Raw genomic sequence first — 20,828 nt, forward strand, 5'->3', positions numbered from 1 at the left:
CTGCTGCAATGCAGGAGACCTGAGTTCGATCCCAGGGTTGGGAAGATCCCCTGGAGAAGGGAATGGCAAGCCATTCAAGTATTCTTGCCTGAAAAGTCCCATGGACAGAGGAGCCTGGCGGGCTACAGTCCATGAGGTCGCAAGAGTTGGAGACCCTTTAGTCACTAAACCTAGCTCCCTAAGGGGAGACAAATGCATACTACTTTAATCGTTTAGCATCTCAATGAGCATCAGTGAGCTATTTCTGCAGCTTGTTTGTGGGGTCTTACTCTATCTAAGGCACTGTGTTAACCCTTAGAGGGATAACAAAGATAACCTATTCCTTAAAGAAGGTAATTTTAATGACCTACAGAGTATTTTATAAATTCTACTGAAAAACATATTTGGCACTATTAATGTCATTTGTAGAAAAACCTCTTTCCTCCAACATAATAAAATTCAGAAAAATTTTTCTTGCTTCATAAAATGGAAGAGTCCCACTGATTTCCATAAAATTAACAAAACCATGAGTTTTTACAGTCCATCTGAAATGTTCTTATTCTTATAATTTCAGTACAAACAGACCAGCATATATGTTTTCTAGAAAATTCCTGGCATGAATTTCATACGAAAGGCATGCTTTGGAGAGCTAGATAAGAATATGGTAGATAACCATAAAAGCTGCTTTTGGGGACTTCCTTGGTGGTTCATTGGTTAAGATCCCTTGCTTCCACAGCAGGGGGCATGGGTTTGATCCCTGGTGGAGGAACTAAGATCCCACATGCTGCATGGTGCAACCAAAAATGTTTTTTTAAAAGTCCTGCTTCTCATCCTCTGAATCCTTCAAAAACTATTTCTAACATAAAGTTGCCAGAAACACCAGTGTTTCTACACTTCTGGTAGAATATGCTGTAGAAGCAATTTCAAAGACCTATGTCCATAATGGTTACTCAATTAATATCTATTAAGTGACAAATTAGAAAATGGAGCAGGTAGAGTTTTCAGTTTTGAATAAGAAGCTGTTAAATTGATAGAAACACTGCTCCAAAGTATATGTGACAAGCATCTAATGCAATGATTTTCATTCTTTTAGGAGAAAACCCAGCACTGAAATTGAATTTCTTGAGAAGCTGGAAGAAACCAAGCTCGCTGTAGATGAAAATGAAGACCATGAAGAGCTCCAAGTTAAAATACAAGCTTTTGAAGACAAAATAAACGCTGAGGGCAACACCCCTGGCTCTATCAGAAGATGTAGTTTGGATCAAGTTTCTAAGGAAGAAAGAAAAGGCATTAGATTTAACAGGTATAAATTTTGTTTGGCTGATCTTCAGGATATGTACTTCATGTGTGCTGTTAGTTCTGCTGTCCCACTTTTATGAAGTAGTTTTAACATATCTTTTACCTACAGCAAAATTCATCCACAGTGCTTTCATTATCCAAAGTAGTTTGCTATATTAAAAGGAGAACACAGGGAGCCGGAATAGCTCAGTTGGGAGAGTGTTAGACTCTAAAAGGAGAACACAAATAAAAATCACAAATCTATGGCTTATTTTTAAAAAAACACTTCTTAAATATAAATATGCTAACATCAAGAATGACTAGCAAAAGCTTTTCTTGATTTCTGATGAAAAAGCATAAGCAAAAGTAGAAAAAAAAAAAGAATATAAATATATAACTCTACCATTTCCCAGCCAGTTTGCTGTGGAACTGATTTTTAAAGCTTTGTTTTGGGAAGTAGCCTAGATCTACAAAGACTTATCTTATTATACAATGTGTATGTTTTATCAAATCTATTAATAGCACTAATTTTTCAGTTTCACACTCTAGAGGAAGGAACTTTTGCCTCAGTGTTATTGTTCTTTCTTTTCCTTGTCAGTGAACAATAGCTCGGCTTCTTTACCTGCCTCAACCTTCCCGTTGTTTGTGTTGCAGGTCGAAGAGTTTGGCTTTGCACGCTGTGCTAACAAACCCCTTGAGCACAGAGGATGGGGAAACTGTGAATAGCAGAGATATGCCAGCCAGCATCTCTCTTTCAGAAATAGACCCACTTGGCCAAGGACATGAGAGGTCACTCTTTAAGGCAGACACGGATGAATCACAGCTACTAAATTCTTCAGTTTCACACCAAAGTATTATACATGTAGCATCTGAGAATTTGCCAGAAGCAGTTAAAAAGAACTATCAGGAAGAAATTCCAGAGACAACCACGAGTCCTGTAGAATACCGTGATAAGCTCTACTTGCACTTAAAGGAGAACTTCAGTAAAGTGAAAGCATATGCTGTAGAAATGGTAAAGAAGATTCCAGTCCCTGACCAGTGTACCATTGAAGGTAAGTGACCTGAACTCCCCAAACTTAAGAAATTTCAGGCATCACTAGAAAAAAACAAATAAAACTCCAGTAGTATAAATTGCTGTACCCTTCTGAATCTTTTGCAAAATAGATAATTTGAAAACACCCTTATATTATTTTGATTGCTCTTTTCTCCCAATAAATTCAGTCACCTTTTTTATTCCATCTCAGTCTACCTAAGTCCACCAACTCTGATTTTTCCAAACCTCAGAATAAATTGTTTCTGGTTTCCTATTACTAGTGTTTAAGAAAATTCTGGAAAGGGATCCATGGCCCCCAAACAGGCTCTGGGGTAGGCATCCAACCAAAGGCATTTTCCATCCTCATGCCAGAAAGCTATGGGGCTCCAGGAGATTCTTCTTCTGTTTATTCAATGAGCACTTATGAAGCAGCTACTGTATGCCAGGTACTGTGCTGAAGGTTCAGTTATGAACCAAATGTACTCCATCACCTCTTGGAGGTTAGACTATAGAGAGAAAAGATGGAAACCATGGTCGGGAGGTGATATAGGTCAGGAGCCAGTGACAGTGTGAACTAGTCAGAAAAAATCAAACAAAGTAAGAAAAGAACATCAGGGCCAGAACTTCCCTGAGGTGCACAATTTAAGGAGATACCAAAAAAGCTCAGTAAAATTTTAAGTAAAGTCAGAGTTAGTAACAATGTCTTGCCAAGCCATATTGGAGCTTAAGCGAAAGGAGTTAAGTAGTAGTATTGATCATGTCTTTATTTGCAGTTTTGATATTATTTATTCTTTTTGTGGGGCTTCCCCAGTAGCTCAGCTGGTAAAGAATCCTCCTGCAATGCAGGAGACCCCAGTTCGATTCCTGGGTCAGGAAGATCCCCTGGAGAAGAGATAGGCTACCCACTCTAGAATTCTTGGGCTTCTCTGGTGGTTCAGAGGGTAAAGAATCCCCCTGCAGTGCAGGAGACCTGGGTTTGATCCCTGGATTGGGAAGATCCCCTGGAGGAAGGCATGGCAAGCCACTCCAGTATTCTTGCCTGGAGAATCTCCATGGACAAAAGTGCCTGGTGGGCTGCAGTCCATGGGGTCACAAAGAGTTGGACATGACCAAGCCCAGCACAACATCCATTTTGTATTAGTTTTTATTTTTAAAAATATTATTTACCTGACTACTAAATTTTCTGATGCTCTGTTAAGTTCTGTGCCCTGGTCCTGTCCCCAGGAAAGATGACAGGTTGGAGACACAGGTACTAAAATGGAAGCATGCCCAAGGCAGGCTAACCCTTCTGGCAGTGGGTTGAGCAGGTGTGGGTGGCTGAAGGCACTTGGCAGCTAATTAGATCTTTCCTACAATCACTCTTAGGCAACAGCCATGTTCTTCTCTTGAGATTTAGATGACAGTCCTCGCCCACTTGTAGGTCATGACATCTTTTCACAGGTTACAGCTCTCATAGAAAAAAGCCAGGCAGCACCTCGTCTAGAAAGTAGCACAGCTGTGGGATAGTGAATTTAATTCATATTTACCCACCTTACTGACTATCATCTCCTTTCATGTTTAGGGACTAGGAGGGTTTTTCTATTCTCTACTTATTACTCCCATCTCCCACTCCAGATCAGATGAAAGAGTGGATTCTCATGCTCACAAAAGAAAAGGAGGATTCAAACATTTGATAATGGCAATTACTACTGTTTAGCATGTTTGTATAGAATCTTGACATTTTCTTGTTTTAATTGAAGTATAGTAGACTTACAGTGTTGTGTTAGTTTCAGATGTACAGCAAACTGATTCAGCTATATATACATAAGTATATTCTTTTTCAGATTCTTCTCCCTTATAGATTATTACAAAATATTGAGTTTATCTCCCTTTGCTATATAGTAGGTCCTGTTGGTTATCTATTTTATATATAGTAGTGTACATATGTTAACCCCAAACTCCTAATTTATCCCTCCCTGCCTTTCCCCTTTGGTAACCATAAGTTTTTTATCTATTGTTTGTGGATCTACTTTTGTCTTGTGTATAAGTTCATTTTGTACCATTTTTTTTTAGATTCCACATATAAGCAAATCATGATATTTTTCTTTCTCTGTCCAGCTTACTTCACTTAGTGTGGTGATCTCTAGGAAATCTGACACATTCAAAAGCTTTTACATTAATTTCTTGATTAACTTTCTTAAACTTATTTTATAAAATGGTAACAATAAAAGTGACATTGCTCATATTAAATTTAAGTTTTGGATAATTAAGTATACCAGGACTTGAAAGTAGCTGAAATCAGTAAGACTGAATTAACACAACCTCTTTAAATTGCATGTCTCGCTAATAAGTTAACACAAATGTTGGAGAATTTAATATAAGAAAGGTTAAGTGAATTTTCCAGTTTGATAGAGGATGTCTGTAGCAAAATATTAGATACATTTTCATCTACCAGAATAGTTGGGTTTTTTTTTTAAGTTTAACTTAAATCATTTAAGATATGCTATACGGTGATGTTTAAACTTGTGAAAATGTGGAAGAAAACTGGCAGAGTTACTTCAAGTATCTAGCTGTCAAAAACGTATTTCTCATGGCCCTGAATTATTTTGGGAGTTTTAGAGTTAACTAGGTGACTTTGGGTTTTCTCCTAAAATATTGAAAGAATCCATCATTTTTATTAAAAAAAAATTTTCTTTTCATATTTTCTACCAAAAATGACCTGGAACTGAGAATGTACTTTTTTAAGTTGGCATTTTGGATTCATTCATGCTTTTGTAATTTCCTAGAAGTTGCTGATAAATTCTTTGCACTGGGATGTGTGTGAGGGATTGAAGATTTATATGACTCACTGTAAACACATCCACCAAAAAAGGACTCATGGTAACTGCAGGGGACACATTGTTATTATTTCAGAGATTGTGTAAACCACTCAGCAAAACGCCAGCAGTCATCTGGCCAACACAGTTTTGCTTATGTCATGAGATCACTCAGCTCAACAATACTGTGTTTCTTTTCTTAACAATTTATTGAAGAAAGATTTAGGCTTAGAATCTGTGTTCTGTTTTATGTGTCATCAGTATAGAAGAGGCATATTTGGTCTTTTTGATAAATTATGCAAAGTAATCAAGAAACAAAGAGGAAAACCATAAACACAACATCCACAACATTAAAAGTTAAAAAGACAAGTAAGCCAGCAGGAAATAAGAACAAAAACAAAGTATTAGGATTAATTTTAGACTGATGTTACAAAGTCCATGCTAAAAGGACATGACAAAACAATCTCTTAAAAAAGTTCTTTTGGTATTGGTTTGACTCATATGAAAACAAGAAAATGATGTTCAGCTTCCTTATTTTGACCAACAAAAACATCACTTTCATACAGTTCAGCCTAATACTTCAGTAATAAAACATACTGAAAGAGCAGGAGCCTCACTAGTCACTGTACAACAGAATTCAATATGTGGTGAATCAAGTCACAAATAGAATTTTTATCCTCAGTCAGCCGCCTTATTCCTGCATGATATTGATCCCAGTGGGGACAGGCAGTGGTGTAAATAGGTCAGCACAAATCTATCATCGTATCTAGAAACCCCTAGGTCTTATTTAAGAATTCGGGTCAGCAGTTCATTTTGAGTATGCAAGAGCCTGTTATTCCTAAGTCAGTTATTCTCTCCTGGGCACCACTGAAAGTTGTATATTCATATGAGAGTGCTAGTCTAATATCTGCCCAGTTATATTTACACAAAAGACCAAAGGAATTTAGTTTATCTTCCAAGGATGTATTTTAAAAATCTGAATCACTGGTATTCATTTACGTGAACAAAAAATGATTTAGAGGTTAAAAACGAAGCACATGATATGGAAATAAATCTTTGAAAGTCTGGCCCATCACTGGAGTTCTATAAAGGAAGATATAAAATCTTACAAGAACCCATCAATGCTGCTTTGGTTCACTTTGAAGTATTTCCTGATTGAGTGAAAATACATCCCATCTGTAGAGCAAGTCAGCACAGCTGACTTGCAGAAAGCTAATTTTAAAGCTGGTAATGTAGTCCTTTCTTGAAAGACCCACATGAGTTGATTTTTCCTGACTTGAACAGATATGAGAATATGCAAAAAAAAAAAAAAAAAAAAGTTCATTGTAAATATCAAGAACAGCAGGCGCTATCTTCATAATTAATTACAAGTAAGACTTCCTTATTGAAATTTTGTATGCAGTCAAGTTCAGCCTTATATTGGGATGACTGAGGAGGCAAAGCCCACACAGTCCTTACCTCTTTCTCCCCAGTTGGTCCAATAAGGAAGATAATGGTAACATTGATCCACTTTCTTCCTTTCTGTAGAGATTCCTTTCTTCCTTCTTTTAGAGTAGATTGGTTTAATCCTAGGGTTAGTACCATTTACCCATGGAGAAAGTTGTAATATTTGTAGGAAGAGAAAAATCCTAAAGTTTTTCCATACAATTTAAAAGGGAAAAACAACAAATAGGAAGATGTCACAAATTCCCTGGAGCCTCATTTCTTTGAAGTGGTCCACTGAACCCTTGTTTGAAGAGCACATGTTAGGGGGGAAGAAATTTCTAGAGAATTTTTCTCGGTGCTTTGGAATTTATCTTGGGTTACCTACTCACCAGTTGCCATTTCTCCAGAGTGAATTTTCATCAAAAGAAGACAGATAGGGATCTCCCTGGTGATCCAGTGGCTAAGACTCCACACTCCCAATGCAGGGAGCCCCGGTTCAATCCCTAGTCAGGGAACTAGATCCCACATGCTGCAACTAAGAGTTTGCATGCCACAACTGAAGTGCCTACAAACTGTACTAAAACCTGGTGCAGCCAAATAAAAGAAAAAAAAGAGAAGACAGGTAAAATGGTGGCTGAATTCTCTTTTTCACTTTCTCCTGCCACACATATCCTGGTTTCTGTCATCTACACTGGCCCATGAGAAACATCCAGATAATATGGCTAAAGGAAGATCTACAGTCCTTTTGAAAAGATCCCTTCTGAACCCTTCCTTTGAGTTAATATCAAATCACTGCCCTTGTTCGTCCCCCAGCCAAGAGCAACTGCAAGACCTAGACAATTACAATGTCACTGGTAAGGGTGTTCCACACTTAAAGCCAGAACCTAACTTGTCACAGAGGTCCACTAGAGGACATCAGACAACTTTCTTATTATTTATATTTTCAAAAGCTCCTTCTTGGTACAAAAAGTAAAAAGTTCTATTTTCTTTACACATTCAAATAAATGACTAAATATAATTCCCTAACTGTGCTGTAGGAGAAAGAGGTGTGCTGCTTAATTGCCCTTATTTTACCTGATATTATCTGTGGATGAAGAGGTTTATTCATCCAACTAGAAAACAGTGCAAAGTGAAATTGATATACATTGGAGAAATTATCTGCCTGTAAGTGAAATGAGTCAAAACTAAGCTCTTGAAATTGTCAGTTCCTCTAATATAGTGTCTACCTTGGGTATGTGTCTAGCAGATTTAAAGGGACCTCGTTAATAAACAAACAGAAGCAAAAGTAAGTATGTAAATTGAGCAAAAAATGCATAGGGGAGTATCTTTCAGTATATCTTGTCCTCAAAGTAACCATGTTAAAAGAATATAGAGGAGGAAGAAAAGGAGGAGATAGCTAGGAGCAGAGGTAGTCTCCTGTGAAATATTTCATATTCTTAAATATATTCTTCTAAATGTGTTATTTATAAAATACAAGGCTATATGGCATTATACTTTTATGTCTGTAATGAGTATTTTAATCTTTTCTTAAGGGAAGTTCACACTCAGGGATTATTATCAGTCTTTTATTATTGCTGTTTGGGGACTGTCTTTACTCCCAAGCATACAGTGGTGGACACAATGGTCCTGAGCCACTGATGGTCCCCAGCAGAAAAGTACAATTCGATCCAATTTGCCACAAACCAAATTTCAGAAAAGTGAATGTTGTTTTTTTTATTTGCTTTCATTATTAAACTGGCAGTATATGCCCTGTAGGGAAACAAAATGGTCCCTTGACATCATCAAATCTCATTTAAAAACTGAAAAAAATCTATATTTCTGAGCTCTGCTGGTGATGAAGAGCTGGTAGCCCGGAAACTGGAAAGAGATTATGCAGCTGAGTAAAGGGTTTTGATCTGACAGAGGAAAGGGGAGGGGCCGGGGAGATGGTTGCCTCTTGTTTGCTCCATATGCACTGCCAAACTTCAGATCATGGAGGATTTTTTAAATGTTTTTCCAAAAACATAGGCAGTCACACAGTTGGCAGTCAGGAGTTCGTGTTTGACCATTTGGCAGCCATTTATTTCTATTACAGTCCGTTTTCATAGAGGTGCACGTTTAGAAGGAGCAGATGAGTCTGTCTAAAGCAGACAGAGCTTCATGTCATGTATCTGCAGGCCCACTCAGGGTCAAGGAAAAAGAGCTACTTGAAGAACATCAAGTCCCTGGGTTTCCTCTGTCAACATGTATGCCCTGTCCATATGAGAGACCAGAAGGAAATTATAAAAGGCAATTTTTTTCTTTTCATAATAAAATATTCAGTGGACTTTTAAAAAATAATTTTATGGAAAACAATCATTTTTCAGATGAAATATGCACACCAATTATCCAACAGTCATTAAAATAGTATGCCGTCATTAAAATAGACCACACATGCAGGAGATGTCGTTGCAGGAGCTCTGATTCTGCTTCTGATATCAAACCCCCTAATTTCCAAGTAGCCTTTTCAGATTGGCTTTTTTCACTTAGTTATATGAATTTAAGCTTCCTTATGTCTTTGTAAAAAATTAATCAATAAATTCATGGCTGCTATGAGTCTGCACTGCTGGGCAGGGACTTTTCTAGTTGTGGCGAGCAGGGGCTTCCCTCTAGTAACGGTGTATGGGCTGCGCACTGTGGGGACTTCTCTCGTTGCAGGGCAGGCATCGGTAGTTGTGGTGCAGAGGCTTAGTTGCCCCAGAGCATGTTGAATCTTCCTAGACTAGGGGTCAACCCGTGTGCCCTGCGTTGGCAGGCAGATTCTCAACCACTGGACCACCAGGAAAGTTCCCTTTATGCCTTTTTGTGACTTGATAGCTCATTTCTTTTTAGCAGTAAATAATATTTCATTGCCTGGATGTATCTACCTTTGCAGTATCATGCAGGATTGTTGTTCTGCCCTAAAAATCTTCTGTGCTCTGCACATTAATCCTGACGATTCATTCTTCATTCATTCATTAATTCTACAAATATTTCTGTGTGCCTACCACAAGCCAGCATCATTCTAAGAACTGGGAACACGTCAGTGAACAAAACAGGCAAATACCCTTGCCTTCACAGAGACTGTTCTAGTGGAAAAAGACATACAATAAACAATAGAAATGATAAATAAATCAAGTATGTAGAGTGTTGAGAAGTGTTAAGTGCTGTGATAAAAGTAGAAATAGAGGTTGCGAAGAACAGGACAAAGAAAAGGATTTGCATTATATGTATATTATAATATATATACATACAAAGTGGGATAGTTCCAGAAAGATACCCATCATCTCTCACCACTGGTTTTCTCTGAAGAACCAGATTGGTGATGGGAGTGCAGGAAAATAGGAGAAAGTGGGAGGAACTTGCACATTTTAAAGTATACACTTCTGCAAGGTTTAAACTTTTTTAACAGTTTTAGAACAACTATTTTGTAACTCCCTTCAGTAACAGAGAGGCTGAGAACTTGGACCCAGGTGAGAAGTCCAGACTCCTCAAAATCCTGTCTAACCAGAGTCTATAGAATTGAATTGAGGTCCCAGCTCTGACATTGGGCAGCTCCAATTCCTGCAACAGATTGCTTGATCTCCTGTGACACCAGTTCCTCATATATAACCCAAGAGTATATCACAAGGTCGTGAGTTTCAGCCTGTGCTCCCAAAAGACCATCAGGGGCCCCTGCAGAGGGCCCCAGACGCTCCATCCTTCTTTCTTTTCCTGCTCTACGAACCGAGCAGCTCTCAGGTAGCTGGTGTTACATATTGGTCTCCCTGAGATGTGTTCAAACCAAGAATTCCGCAACCTAAAGAAACTTGAAAAGCACTCAGCCTCATCATTTTTAAGATCCTGTTATAAGATACCTTATGCTCTAAACTAATTCTAAGTATCTTGTGTCAGAGCTGGCAAAATGTAAAATGTTCATTATTTGGCAACTTTTTTTCATTGATATATAGTTGATTGACAGTGTTGTGTTAGTTTCAGGTGTAGAGCAAAGTGATTCAGTTGTATAGTTCTGAAAAAGGATATATTCTTTTCCATATAGGTTATTTCCATATAGGTTATTCTTTTCCATATAGCTCCTGGTGCTATACAGTAGGTCCTTGTTATTTCTCTATTTTTATTCAGTAGTGTGTATCTGTTAATATAAAACTCCTAATTTATCCTTCTCCCCCACTTTCCCCTTGGTACCTGTTTGTTTTCTGTCTCTGAGTCTATTTCTGTTTTGTAAATAAGTCATTTGTATAATTTTTTAGAATCTACATAGAAGTGACATCATATGATATTTGTATTTTGGCCACATTTTAAATCAGCCTCAACTTTATTGATGATTTTATATTTCTAAAGTAAGGTTTAAAATGTTAATTTTCTGTGCTTGTCCAAGATAACCATATCCATCAATGTATAATAGTTTATTGGGAGAAAATAGGCCAGATTGTTCAATAATTTTTTTTACCTTTTTTTAAATTGAAGTATAGTTGATTGTTCAATACTTTTGACAATTGCCTCACTATCTGCTGAGATTTATCAATATCTATCAAATAGTAAATGACCAATCATGATCAATAAATTAATGTATTATATCTGTCCTAGCTGGTCTATTTCTATTTAAATTGTTTGGCTTACCTTACTTAAAGGAAACCAATCTCATTTCAAATTGTTGTTATAAAGGAGCCTACAAAAATACATAATAAAAAAGACATAATTTGCTCAATTTGAGGAGAACAAAACAAATATATAATAAAAAAATAAATCTGGTAGTTGAGTTATTTTCCAGAATTGTATCCCTGGAAATTTTCAGTTTTTAAATGTGGCTTGCAAATTTAATTCTGAGCATTCTAGTGATCATAGTAAGGAGGGAAGTAAGATTAGTTTAAGAAAACCAAGAGTGTCCATAAATAAAAATATGATAATTGCTCGGGGGCAAGGGAGAAGACAACTGGTTGGTTGGTTGATAAGGCTGTATTCAGTGAATCTAGTTCATCATATTTACATTATGCAGCAAGCATATAACCCCTAAACATAGCAATAGAGTGGTGGTTCTCCACTGGAGGCAGTTTTATAGGCAGACTGGGACTCTTAGTAACGTCTGGGGACATGTTCGGTTGTCTGGGGAGAGGCAGGTGCTTCTGTCCTCCAGTGGGTAGAGGCCAGGAATGCTGCTAAACATCTTCCAGCGAATGGACTGTGCCCGCCCCCGACCCCCTTCTACTAAAACAAAGAACTCTCCAACCCAAAATATCAGGAGTGACTCAGAAACTGCAACAGAGCATGGCTTCTCAAAGTATAGTCATGGACCAGCAGCACTGACCTCACCTGGGGACTTGTTATACATTCAGATTCTCAGGCCTGTCTTAGACCTACTGTATCAAGCCTCTACAATTTAACAAGATCCCCTGTGCGATTCATATGTACCTACCACTGCAACAGTGAGAAATTCCAATGTGTCCTACTAGTAGAGAAAATAATTTTCTTCCTTACAGTGATTCGCTGACTCTTCATTTAATTGTTGTTGTTTACTTGATAAGTCATGTCTGGCTTTTTGCAACCCCATGGATTCTAACCTGCCAGGCTCCTCTGTCCATGGGATTTCCCAGGCAAGGCAACTGGGGTGGGTTACCATTTCTTTCTCCAGGGGATCTTCCCATCCCAGGGATCAAACCCAAGTGCCCTGGTTGGCAGGCAGATTCTTTACCACTGAGCCACCTGGGAAGCCCCTTTCATTTAATGTTTACCTCTTAATTGAGGAGATTGTCTTTCTTCTCAAGGACATGGGGCTCAGTCATTTGGACTGTTGGTAGCACTGAATTTGTGGTTGCAGTTGTTCCTTGATTCTTCTCACAGGATATGAGTTTTAAAAAGGAAGGATTGGCTTGGAAGCCAGAAAATTCTACTCCTTGGTTTATGTGAATTTGTACTGTGTGACCTTCTGACTTTTTAGGAACACAGCATTTAGTTCCTCATGGAGGGTAGTTTCAATAACCTCAGAATACCTTGGATATCAAATATGTCTTCAATGATGCTTAGTCAAGTTGTGTAAATGAGTTAGAAACATTTGGATTACATTTCCCTTAAAAAAATGCATAGAATTAAAATTAAGCAAAAATATGTTGGAGGCAATGCATGTTTTCCTAATCCCAAAACCTTGAAAAATGCGTTGAGACAAGTTTCTATATGTGAATACACATATCATTGGTATTTACAGGTTAATCTGTTTGTCCTTCATTCGTTTTAATAAGAACTGATGTCATTGTACTTTGGACCATCTTTTCTCTACTAAATCTACATCAGATTTTCTAAGTTCTTCTAAAAATAACCTTGAAGATATTTAAACAAAAGCTATCTCTTCCAGTAAATATAGACAAATTACAACTATTCCTATATTTCCTATCATATCCTTCTACTGAATTTTTATTTTACAGTCATACTAGTTCATAAATACAATTATACCCTGGGGTTTTATGTTTGTTTGATTTTTTTAACAAAAACCTTCAAATTCTTAAAAATAATGTAATCTATATTAAGAAAATCAAGACAAGCATGAACATTTATCCTCATACAACACTAACATTGTACAGTTTCTCCATAATTCCAATATCAAATGCACATTGAACACTTGAGATGTTTGTTAATGTTTCCAGAAATTTTGTCATGGTTATCTTTGAATTCTCTGGACTATTGTGGATTTTTAATTTATGTGTGATAGCAAAAAGAATTATTCTGTCTTCCTGAAGTAATTCATTAGGTATATAAATTAAAGGGTTTATTTGAGAATTTAAAGCACTAAAACAAGAAACAGTTTCCAAAGCAAAGAATAAAATATAGCATATTGCCATCCTTGGTATGTTCAAGTGTTACCTGTGAATAACTTTCATGTAAATTATAGCCCCCTAATGGATAAAGTTACCTATTTAAGTTCAACTTAGAAACTAGTTTTTTAAACTCTTTGAGCTTAAGAAATTCCCAAATGTTTTTTAGTCAAGCATTATTATTGTTATTAATAACCTTTAAGCTCATGCACATTTTAAGGAAATGTAATCCATGTGTTTCAAATTCATCCTCACTTTATCCATCAAGATATGGTTTGATAAACTGGCAAACTCTTCTGATACATATGAAATATTTTACTGATAATAGAATCTTATCAAGTAATGATTTTTGCTGGTAGTAAGAGGTGTGCCCAGATTGCTGAAATTTTAACTCTATTGACTTTTGAAGACAAAAGCCTTTTTCTGGTTTTAGTCATACTCCTTTTCTTCCATCTCAGTTACTGTTAAAAACAACGCCAACAACAAAAAGAACAAAACATAATGTGACATGAAATCATAGAATCAGACAGGGAAATATGGATTGGTTGTTCTACTCAAGATAAGCTTGGAACCACCCCTATGATAAAGTAATATTAAGTACTATAAATCAGTTAAAGAGTCTAAGAAAATTGCTCTTACTTTTTCTGTTCCAAAGCCTATACCCCCTTCACCACCACCTTTTTGGGAGGAGTCTCAAATAATTTCTATTAGCAAGTCATTCATTTGTGTTCTCATTGTTTGTCCCTTTCCCCCCAAACCAAAGGGTCTAGCATTGTCCAGAGAGGAGGAGCTGGAGACAATGACCTAGAGGGTGATGCGGGGGTGGAGTGGCCCCAGGTAACATCCCCAGTGTCCCTAGAGCAAGTGAAGCACTCACTGCCTTTAGCCAGCGCAGTCTGGGGGTGACAGCGCTAGCCCAGAGGACAGGTAGGGTTGACATCTCTCGTGGGCAGCCGACCAGGGAAAGAAATCCATTGCAGCAGGGAGTCCAGCTGGAGTCAGCCAGCTTACGCCTTCTCAGGTCACTGCCTTCTTCAGATGAATGACCTTCCAAGAAATTCTTCTTTAGGCCCCGAAAAGGGGATTCCTGGAGCCGTTCCCTATCCTTGCATGAAGTTCCCAGATGGGCAAGCAGCTATGGTCTTTTCAGCTTGGGGAGCTTCAACCCGGTCCAGGGAGAGACATAGTAGCACTTGGAGCCTGAAGAGCTTTCCTTGGACGCTAGAGCAGGACTCAGGGTGCCTTTCTTTACTTTTCCAGTACCTTGGCTTTTCGGGCTCTAGCTTCAATAATTGTTAGCTAACATCCCCCACTGGCACACACACTGTGAGATATGTGCTGAGAGTATCGCGGTTTGGAGTCCCAGACACAAAGCTGGGGTGGAGCGTCACTCCAGCCCCTGCAACTGAGATGAGGAGCTGGCCACTTGGGGCTCTGAATCAGCATGTGGTCACATCCCAGCAGGCACTGGACCTTCTCTATTCCCAGTGCCCAACACAGGGCCAGATGCAGAGCAGGCGCTCAACGCACACAGCTGAATGAATGAATGAATGAACAGACAGGTGAACCACCAAAGAAGAGCAGGAGCAGGCCTGCCCAGAACCTGACCTTTGATGTGTGACTGAATCTCATCTTTTTGTCATGTGGGCTTTCACACTGCATGTGACATTTCATTTACAATTAGGTCGGCAGCCTTTATTTCAATAGGAAAAGAAAAGTTTAGGGTGTTATTATGCAACAGAAAAGGTTGAGAATATGCAGAGACTGCCACAAAGAAAGAAATTAGATCTCAAACTCAGCATTAAAAAAGATGCAAAATGGTTAACCATTTACTTGCAATATGTGCATGATTATTTTTCAAAACATTTGCTAGATTGAAGAAAATACTGAATCAGTGAAAACTGATAATTGTTCTATTTAGATAAACGAGCTTCTTTATAGTTATTCATACAATTAGAGGAGAAAGTGCAGGAGTGAGGCTGTGGGATACAGTCGTTAGAAGCATGGGTTCAGGCAGCCAGAGTGGGGGCCAGGAGTCACTATTCTATAGTAATGGCCACTGTGTATTGAGAATTAAGTGAGCTATGCACCAAAAAAAAAAAAAAATTATTCCTAAAAGCTTTTGGTATTCTAAACTCAAAATTCAATCAATATTCATGTTGTAGGCTCCAGCTATCATGGACATTAATTACATGTGGATTTTTGTCTGTAGGAAAAAATGGGGTGGGGCGGGCAAGGGACAGTGTAACTCCCCATAGCCTCCACTGCCTCTGCCTGTATATAGGAAAGGCGTAGGCTGAGCAATGGATGGATAGCTCTGTCTCTTGTGGGGAGAATGATCTTATTTTTCAAACTAAAAATGGCACATGTGAGCTGGAAAAAGCTGTCAATTTATTTATATCCAATGGATGTTTTTCAGACACAGGTCTTAGTTGCCGTGTATTTTGCATTTCTGAGACTGCGATTGCCTGAAATTTTTTGTGTACACAACAAACAACTCATCACTTATCCTTCAGAAGACTAGTCCACTGTGATAATTTTGTGACAGCTGATTAATTGAATTTATCAACCAATCAGTTCAGTCAGTCAGTTCAGTCGCTCAGTCGTGTCCAACTCTTTGCTACCCCATGAATCACAGCACGCCAGGCCTCCCTGTCCATCACCAACTCCCAGAGTCTACTCAAACTCAAATTCATCAAGTCAGTGATGCCATCCAGCCATCTCATCCTCTGTCGTCCCCTTCTCCTCCTGCCCCCAATCCCTCCCAGCATCAGGGTCTTTTCCAATGACTCAACTCTTAGCATGAGGTGGCCAAAGTATTGGAGTTTCAGCTTCAGCATCAGTCCTTCCAGTGAACACCCAGGACTGATCTCCTTTAGGATGGACTGATTGGATCTCCTTGCTGTCCAAGGGACCCTCAAGAGTCTTATCCAACACCACAGTTCAAAAGCATCAATTCTTCAACACTTAGTTTTCTTCACAGTCCAACTTTCACATCCATACATGACTACTGGAAAAACCATAGCCTTGACTAGATGGACCTTTGTTGGCAAAGTAATGCCTCTGCTTTTTAATATGCTGTCTAGGGTGGTCATAACTTACCTTCCAAGGAGTAAGCGCCTTTTAATTTCATGGCTGCAGTCACCATCTGCAGTGATTTTGGAGCCCCCCAAAATAAAGTCTGACACTGTTTCCCCATCTATTTGCCATGAAGTGATGGGACCAGAGGCCATGATCTTAGTTTTCTGAATGTTGAGCTTTAAGCCAACTTTTTCACCCTCCTCTTTCACTTTCATCAAGAGGTTTTTTAGTTCCTCTTCACTTTCTGCCATAAGGGTGGTGTCATCTGCATATCTGAGGTTACTGATACTTTTCCTGGCAATCTTGATTCCATCTTGTGCTTCTTCCAGCCCCACATTTCTCATGATGTACTCTGCATATAAGTTAATAAGCAGGGTGACAATATACAGCCTTGATGTGCTCCTTTCCTGATTTGGAACCAGTCTGTGATTCCATGTCCAGGTCTAACTGTTGCTTCCTGTCCTGCATACACGTTTCTCAAGAGGCAGGTCAGGTGGTCTGGTATTTCCATCTCTTTCAGAATTTTCCACAGTTTATTGTGATCCACACAGTCAAAGGCTTTTGCATAGTCAATAAAGCAGAAATAGATGTTTTTCTATCAACCAATAGCACAACCCAATTCTAACCCATTAACTAGTGGAAAAAATTCCAAGTGAAATTAATTTTTTATCATTATCAAAGTATAATGTTTACTGTAAAAAATTGGAAAATAGGGAAAGGATTAAAGAAAATTATCCTTGATCTTACCAGTTTACCACTGTTAGAAATTTTATGTATTTCTTTCCAAGACTGTATTGGAAAGCATTTTGACCTTTTCAGGAAGGGCTGTTTTTCAAAGATGATGAAAAATACTTTTTAATCAGATGGTGAAAATGTGGATTTCAAAAACACAGGCTAATTTAAAAGTTCAATTTAAAAATCTAAGCCAGCCATGTGTAATTATAACGACCTTTTGCTACAAAATTTAAGCAAGATAATCTTTTAAATGAAATACTTTTGTTGAAGTACCAGAAACAACAGACCTACTAGTAAGTTAGCGTTAATTAGTATATGAAGAGTTCTCAGATTTCAGATAAAAATTATCAGATTTTTTATGAATAACATCTCATAGCTATGTTGAATCTAGATCAGTATCTTTCTTTGAAAGGATATTCTTTTGCCATACCTTAGTAAAATATGTTTCTTTCCTGGCTGTGGCATTCTCTTTGACACTAAGATTAAATGGAACTTCAAAAAAATTTTAACATCCTTCGAACAAGTTTAAAACATAGAGAAATATTTACTTCAAGTCTTGCAATATTAATCATAGTTACCAGCTTGCATTCTAGACTGGAGTTTGGTAAATTTTTTTCTGTAAAAGGTCAAGTAGTAAATATTTTGGGCAGAGACGTTCCACGAGGTCTTTGTTGCAGCTACCCAATTCTGTCACTGTAGTGTAAATGCATGGATGGGCATGACTAAGTTCCAATAAAACTTTATTTATGCAAATAAGCAGTGAATCAGACAGGTAAACCAACAGCTGTAGCTTCTTAAGCCTTATTCTAGACAGTCAGTTTTTACTGGCTGTCACATTCACCTAGAGTTTAGATGCAGTTTAAGAGTTTCTGATCTATCTCCCAGCCCTTGTACACACAAGACTTCCAGTAAACATGGCTGGTTGACCCCATGTTTATCTCCACTATCACTAAAATGCCACATAAATAATAATGAGTAATTAAAAAATATAAACGTAGGAGAATAGAGAAAACAGCAGACAAAGGATGTCAACAGAATGTTTGGCAGAGCAAAGGAGATGCAACCTTGGCAGTAAACAGTGCCTGAGTTCAGTTCAGTTCAGTCGCTCAGTCATGTCCGACTCTTTGTGACCCCATGAACTGCAGCACGCCAGGCCTCTCCGTCCATCACCAACTCCCAGAGTCCACCCAAACCCATGTCCATTGCGTCGGTGATGCCATCCAACCATCTCACCCTCTGTCGTCCCCTTCTCCTCCCACTTTCAACCTTTCCCAGCATCAGGGTATTTTCCAATGATTCAGCTCTCCTCATCAGGTGGCCAAAGTATTGGAGTTTCAGCTTCAACATCAGTCCTTTTAATGAACACTCAGGACTGATCTCCTTTAGGATGGACTGGTTGGATCTCCTTGCAGTTCAAGGGACTCTCAAGAGTCTTCTCCAACACCACAATTCAAAAGCATCAATTCTTCGGCACTCAGCTTTCTTTATAGTCCAACTCTTACATCCATACATGACCACTGGAAAAACCATAGCCTTGACTAGATGGACCTTTGTTGGCAAAGTAATGTCTCTGCTTTGTAATATGCTGTCTAGGTTGGTCATAACTTTCATTATAGGGGACTGGAGTGCAAAAACAGTGCCTAGGTAATATCATTTGTGGTCCAAGGGAAGTACGCATGAGAGGGCTTTTGTAAGTTCTGCTGAGCTCTAATGATCAAGTTAGGGTTGGAGGCAGCAAACTGCTTCTCAGGAAAATTGGGCTTAACCTGATGCAGTCACTGCCAGAGCTGCCACGCTTAGCTTATTTGTAAAACTCAGAGTAATTGGATGAGGGTAGGGGTGGAGGTCTTGATTCCAACTATAAATGTTTTAATATTCAGTGGGCTTTTTAAATGAGAAGAATAGTGTCAACAGGGACTAGCAGTTTAACTGTTAGTGCTTTTTTTTAGAGCTCTTAAGCTATTCTGAAACTCCCTCCTACCGTCTCTCTGAGACCCAAGGTAATACTTTGTACCTATTTGTACAGTCACTTCTAGTCCTCAGTGATGAATTTCCTCACCTGAGGAAGGAAGGGGCGGGAAGTTGGAAAACAAGAAATGGCAGAAAGCAGGTTTCTGGGTACTGATTTGCATGTCTGGGTCTCTATCCACAGAAGGAAGCTCAGACCAAGGGAGGCTAGTAGCTGTGGTGCCCGCTGGGCTATTCGGGTGTCTAACTTCACAGCCCTGCTGGGCCCAGCAAACAAAGACAGAGTGGTGGGAAGCCATGTGCTCTGTTGTGACCACAAACTTCAAGGGTCACTGGGGTCATATATAACAAGCTTCCCTAACTCTGAGCCAGTAACTCCCATCTCCTTTTCCTAGCAGAGTATTTAGAGAGTTGAAGAGAAAAAAGCTATGCAAACTTGATTTAGGTGTTTTTGGTTTTTTTTTTTTTTTTTTTGAGGTAGACCCTTTTTTTGCTCCTTTCTCCCTTTTGTCCCAAAACCGACACTAGTTATATTCAGGTCCCGCTTGCTCCATTCACAGGGAAAACCACTGGACTTCTTGAGCTATTGCGAACACTATCTCATTATTGTGTTTCCTTTGATTTGACTTCCTCTTCTCATAATGAATCTTCCTGTCTTCTCCCTGTCTGTGTGTTCTCAGTCTCCTGTCTCAGTTCATTGTATTTGCGTTTCTTTCTCCCACGCACATTCCTTTCATTCTTTAGTATTTGTCTACTTTGTTTGAGAATGTCAAAGCAAAATCACCCCCAAGACCCCATACGCACAAACCTTGGACTTTTCCTGGGCAACTTCTCAGAGAGCATTTTACTGAGTCTAAAGCGTCCTAATATTGGTGGAGGTGATTAGGGGAAGGGGCTGTTCACTGATCTTCCATTTTGGCAAAAAATAAAATTAAAATCAAATTCAGCAGCCCCTTCTTCCCACCAGATTCCCACCAGAAAGGCATGGCATACAAGGAATTGTGAACCCATCCTGTTGATAGCGCTTTAGCTCTGCCTACTCTGCCCATCTGATGCTGCCTGCTCCTGGTGCCTCTGGTTCTCCACCTGCTGGACTTTACACTAATGTGGACACTGAAGGCACCCTCTGCAAGCACATGTGCGGACAGCCTGTAGCTTTTACCCTTGGATTTAAGTGATAGTTAATTGTATTTGGGGAAAGCCTGACCCAGTAAGATGAGAGAGCTGTAAAAGTGGGCATTTGCTACGTTGGACCTACAGGAAGAACTTTGGCCATCTCACTGAGAGCCAAGTGCAAGTGATTCAAACAGAGAGGAGTTATAAACTTAGTAAGGAAATAAATTAACTCTACTACCTTTTATTATGCTCCTTATTACCATTTTATTCTTGAGCACAGTATAGTCAACATGGTTTCCTGTAAATTCGCTGGGTCTGATTTGAGTTGCTTTTTGTGAATATGGTCTTTCTTTATATATAATTTTATTTATTTATTTATTTCTGGCTGTGCTGTGTCCTCGTAGCTGCTCGGGCTTTTCTCTAGTTGCAGTTCTTGGGCTTCTCACTGCGTTGGCTTCTTTTGTGGTAGAGCAGAGACTCTAGGGCTCAGGCTTGCATGGTTGAAGCACGTGAGGTCAGCAGTTGTGGCTTCCCGGCTCTGGACGCAGGCTCAACAGCTGTGGTGCACGGGCTTACTGCTGCGGCAGCATGTGCGATTTTCCCAGATCAGGCATCTAA

General features: G+C 38.9%; 1 protein-coding gene across 3 annotated transcripts in view; it reads left to right on the plus strand.

Moving 5' to 3' along the window:
- Positions 1 to 20,828, plus strand: part of VEPH1 (ventricular zone expressed PH domain containing 1) — a 249,382-nt gene that overhangs the window by 147,132 nt on the left and 81,422 nt on the right. For all 3 annotated transcript variants that reach the window (XM_070466522.1, XM_070466523.1, XM_070466521.1), the window contains exons 8-9: positions 1,073 to 1,282; positions 1,912 to 2,309. In XM_070466522.1, the coding sequence (XP_070322623.1) occupies positions 1,073 to 1,282; positions 1,912 to 2,309 (608 nt within the window). The remainder of the gene's footprint in view (positions 1 to 1,072; positions 1,283 to 1,911; positions 2,310 to 20,828) is intronic.

The sequence above is a fragment of the Odocoileus virginianus genome, chromosome 4 (genome assembly GCF_023699985.2).
Source record: "Odocoileus virginianus isolate 20LAN1187 ecotype Illinois chromosome 4, Ovbor_1.2, whole genome shotgun sequence".
Lineage (NCBI taxonomy): Eukaryota > Metazoa > Chordata > Mammalia > Artiodactyla > Cervidae > Odocoileus > Odocoileus virginianus.